This window comes from Montipora foliosa, chromosome 1, assembly GCF_036669935.1.
Source record: "Montipora foliosa isolate CH-2021 chromosome 1, ASM3666993v2, whole genome shotgun sequence".
NCBI lineage: Eukaryota > Metazoa > Cnidaria > Anthozoa > Scleractinia > Acroporidae > Montipora > Montipora foliosa.
The window spans coordinates 4,944,836-4,949,705 of NC_090869.1; the positions used below are offsets into that span (position 1 = coordinate 4,944,836).

General features: G+C 40.2%; 1 protein-coding gene and 1 pseudogene across 1 annotated transcript; both read left to right on the forward strand.

The window, feature by feature from the left end:
- Window positions 1–406: 406 nt before the first annotated feature.
- LOC138008615 (uncharacterized) lies at window positions 407–1,000 on the forward strand. Its single transcript, XM_068855938.1, has one exon. The coding sequence runs from the start codon at window positions 407–409 to the stop codon at window positions 998–1,000; it is 594 nt and encodes a 197-aa protein (XP_068712039.1).
- A 917-nt stretch (window positions 1,001–1,917) lies between these two features.
- Window positions 1,918–3,521, forward strand: LOC138008625 (uncharacterized; annotated as a pseudogene).
- The last annotated feature ends 1,349 nt before the right edge of the window (window positions 3,522–4,870 follow it).

Consider the following 4,870-nt stretch of genomic DNA (forward strand, 5'->3'; position numbering starts at 1 on the left):
TAACCTGTTTCTTGTTGGAGAACGGTTTTGTTCAAAGCCCTGTTGACAATTGTGTGTCTACCAAACATGTTGGAAGTGGATTTATTGCTATGCTTGTCTGGGTAGATGACATAATTATAGCAGCAAGCAACATGTTGCTAATGACTGAAGCTAAAGGAATGCTGAAAAAGAGGTTTCATATGAAGGATCTGGGTAGACTTTCATACTTTTTGGGTATTCACTTTGAGCAGGGAGATGGCTTTGTAAAGATGAATCAAAAGGGTACATCACTAAGGTGCTTGAGAGATTTGAGATGTCCAATTATAAGCCAAGGTCTACACCTTCGGAACAGAAGCTTGAGTTTGATGGTGAAACCCCTGTGGATCCTAGACGATACCGTGAAGCTGTGGGAAGTTTGGTGTATGCTATGACGTGCACCAGACCAGACATATGCTGGGTTGTTACTAAGTTGTCACAGATCCTGGTTGCTCCCATGAAGGGACACTGGATAGCTTTGAAACATGTGTTACGATACTTGAAGGGGACTCGTGATTTTGAATTGTGCTATAGAAAGTGTGATGATGGTCTTACACTGATAGGCTACAGTGATGCTGATTGGGCGTCATCTACAGATGACAGACGTAGTATCAGTGGGTACTGTTTCAGTTTGAACAGAGCCGGTCCTCTTATTTCTTGGAAATCAAGGAAACAAACAACAGTGGCTCTATCATCATGTGAAGCTGAGTATATTGCTCTGGCAGCAGCAGTCCAAGAAGGTATGTATCTCACTCAAATGGTGAAGGACATTGGTGAAGTAAGTGGCCCTGTTTTGATTTTTGAGGACAACCAAGGTACAATCGCCTTGTCCAAGAACCCAGTCAATCAACGAAGGTCGAAACATATTGATGTTCGATACCATTTCGTTCGCAGCGCGCAGAATGCAGGCAAGATAATCATTAAGTATTGTCCTACTGCCGATATGGTAGCTGATGTCATGACCAAACCAGTTACTAAATTTTAAGTTGCAAAAGTTTAGGAATTATATTTTTGGTTCTTAAGACATAGGTATACAAGTAATATACAAGCATAACTTCGTATTGTTATTATTGTATCCATTTAAGAGATAACACGTCTTATGTTGAGTTCATTTAGTGTAATAATATGTGGATGTAATTCTAGGACATATAAGTGAGATCAAGTGGGGGTGTTAGGATGACCTCGTTAGATCTAGTGGGATGCCTGTGCAATTTACATGTATGATGCAATCGCGGATGTTCTTCTTCCACGAGGTAAACCATGGTGTGTTAAATGTGTTGTGTGAGTTGACCAAATCTGAAAACATCTTCCCCCGTCATGAACGAAACAGCTCCATCGTAGGAGATTGGTACGGATTCCTTATCAGTTTTCCTTACATAATCGATGACCGAGTCTTTCGACAGTTCGTCATTATGGTCCGCCACACAAGTACTAGTGTCTGGAAGCATGGGTTGCTTGGTTGCCTCACTGTTTTTCATGTCACTGATGTTCAAGTTGGATTCATATGGCTTTGATGACTCGGCTATGGAAAGCCAAATGGTGCAAAATTCAAGAACCAAAATTGCCTTCACATTCAACAAGTTTCCTACCAACCTCAAGGCAGATTTCAATCAAGCTCAACAAAATCAAGTCACTTTCAACGAATTTTCTCTCAAGATCAAGACAAGAGACGTTTGAGTCAAGCTCAAGAATGAATTTAAGTCACTTTCAAAGAATGAATTATCTCAATTTCAGGCTTCGTTTCACTACCGACACCAAATTAATTGACACGTTCTAACAACTTGAACCTTCAAGATCAAGCCGCGATCACCATCACGCTTTCTTGCATCAAACAACGTTGTCAACAAACTCCATACACTGTCAACAAACTCCGAACACTGTCAACAAAGGAGTTAACCCACAATGCAAGTTGTTTCAATAACTACCTCGTATACTATTCCGGAATTATTAACTCATAATGCATTTCGATATTTTCCCGCCAAAAATTTAAGATGGATGCAAACACCTTAGGATGGGAGCAATTCTTTGAAGAATTGCTCTATTTAATGAATGATTATGAAGCCTTTTACAACTCAACAGATTATAGATTGCAAGAAAATATAGTTATTCGAATGGAGTCAGCCCTTCTTGCGCTTCAACAGATCGTACCTTTGGTGATCGATGCAAGACTTGAGTGTGCTTCGGTTGTACAAGAAATTTTTAACAACGTCCGTATTTTGTTTTTAGAATGGACAAGAAGAAGGGAAACTCAAACAGGCTCTCCTTGCACTAACCTGGCAATTTATTCATTAGAATTCCCAAACGTTGGGCGAAGTGGACGGCCGGGCAGGCCAAAGTTTGAAATCAAAGAGGATGTTCTCATTGAATTGCGCTCATACGGTTTCACCTGGAAACAAATTGCAGACATGCTCCTGGTATCAAGGTGGACTATAAGAAGACGTGTTGTTGAATATGGTCTACAGGAAACAACAGGATTTTCTGAATTGTCTGATGAACGAATAGACTTTTATGTCAAACAGTTTATTGAAGAGCACGGAAGTCTTGTGGGTTGTTCCATAGTCCAAGGTTTCCTTAAGTCACTTGGCTTCAGACTACAGCGCCGCAGAGTAAGGGCAAGCATGTCTCGATTAGATCCGCGTAATTCTCGCATCAGATGGGCTATTGTTGTTTCAAGACGAGCATATTCAGTACAAGGGCCCAACAGTCTGTGGCACATTGACGGCCACCATAGTCTCGTGAACTGGGGATTTGTGATACACGGAGGAATAGACGGTTTCTCGAGGCTGATAGTGTACCTTCACTGCTCCACTAACAACAGAAAAGACACTGTGACTCGCCTTTTTCGCTCTGCTACTGAGCGCTATCACTGGCCTTCAAGAGTACGGAGTGATCATGGTGGAGAAAATGTTGCCGTTTGGCAGTTAATGGAAGACGTGCGTGGTCCAAATAGAGGAAGTTTCCTGGCTGGAACATCGGTGCATAATCAACGCATCGAGCGTCTCTGGCGGGATGTGTTTTGTACTGTGTGCCATATTTTTTATTACACATTTCAGGCCATGGAGGAATCCGGACAGCTTCAGCGAAACAACAGTTTGCACAAGTTTGTACTACACTACATTTTTACCCCCAGAATAAATAAGGCCCTCCAGTCATTTTCCGCTGCATGGAATCACCATCCTATGAGAACGGAACGCCAATGGTCTCCTCTTCAAATGTGGACAAATGGGGTGCTTGACATAAGAAATCATCCACTCATAGGACTTTCTGATATAGCAGAATCCGGAAGGGATGTTGATGACCTTGAATGGTATGGTTTCGACCCCTTTGCACCGACGCCCCGTGATGATGGACTTTCCACGGTAATAGTCGAAGATGTGAATATTGACTTACCCACTGGCATCTTAACTTTGCTCAGGCAGAATATTGATCCTTTACAACATTCCGATAGCTTTGGGATTGATTTGTTTCAGGATGGTTTATTGCTATTAACACAGAATACAGAGTAGAATAACATGTCGAGGAATGATAACCATGACATTGTCGTGGACGCCAACTTTTACTTTAATGGTAGTATCTAGAGTATACTAAAAGAGGTGAAATTCAGAATTGCGGGAGAGAATAATTTTGATCCGGGAGAGAGGAATAGTGTTATGTATGCTACTCACAGCATAAATCATGTTCTCTGTTATTCATCGTTGTATATACGTTAGTATGATTGAAGTATTAGTATAATTTTCAGCGGTGAATCTAAGAATTTAGTGTCATATTCACCGCGCTACCTGGTGAATATAACATTTTGGAGGCGCGGCTGCTAAGCTAATCAAGCACTTTTCGTGCCTTTTTATCGTGTTTTGGCACGTTGTTTTGCATTTTCTTGATATTCACTACCGAAAATTACACTAAAACAATTATTCCCTTCAGGCTCATTGAATACTGAGTTCGCGGGAAAAAAATTTAAAGACTAATGTATGGAAAATGTAACAAAATTAGCTCAACGACTTATAGCAAAGCTACGTCCTTCAACCTTGGTGAATACAATCTCCTACCTAGTATTTTAACGTTTTGATTCACAAATTGTGTAAAATTCAATTTTGGAAGAAGTTATTTCCTATGGGATTCCCATACAAACACTGTAATTTCTGACCGCTTTGTGTCAAGATGGCGTGGAAAACCGTGATAAGGCCCTTTTGGAGACACTTGTTGCTTTAGTTGCCCACATAAGTGCGATGATCACTTCACTCTTTCGACTTTGTTCTTTGTGAGACAAGAACATGAGTCACAAACATAATCCTTGATGCAAGATAAAGAAAATTGTACCTTGATTTGATAGTATCTTATGGGTGCACTGCAGCCATTTGCCACACATCAGTCTTTATTAGCATTAAAATTAGGTTTATTTCCCAAACACAAAACGAAAACCAAAAAACTCAACATAAAATCATGTGGTCTACATAATAAATAAGTAACACCAAGTACTAGACAAAATGCCAACCTTTAATGCCATTTTTGCTCATAAACTACATTTGTGTGAAAACCAACCACAACATCCTTACAATAAAAATCTACAATAGAATTTCCACCAATTCTCTACTTCTCAAATCCCATACATCTTGTCCCCCTCCCCCCTCCCCCAAATTGTGCATAATCATTATTTTTGATTTCTCTTGGGGCATGAAGATGTCTCACAAGAAATCGAAAACAATGCCTATGCAACTTGTTGGGGAGGTGTATTATGGGATTTGAGAAAGTAGAGAATTTACAAAATAATATACCCCACCCAAAAATGTTAGTGAGGCTGATTTTAATATCAACAAGAGAATATTACCCCAGCAGCCATTTTTCCATGACCTTTACA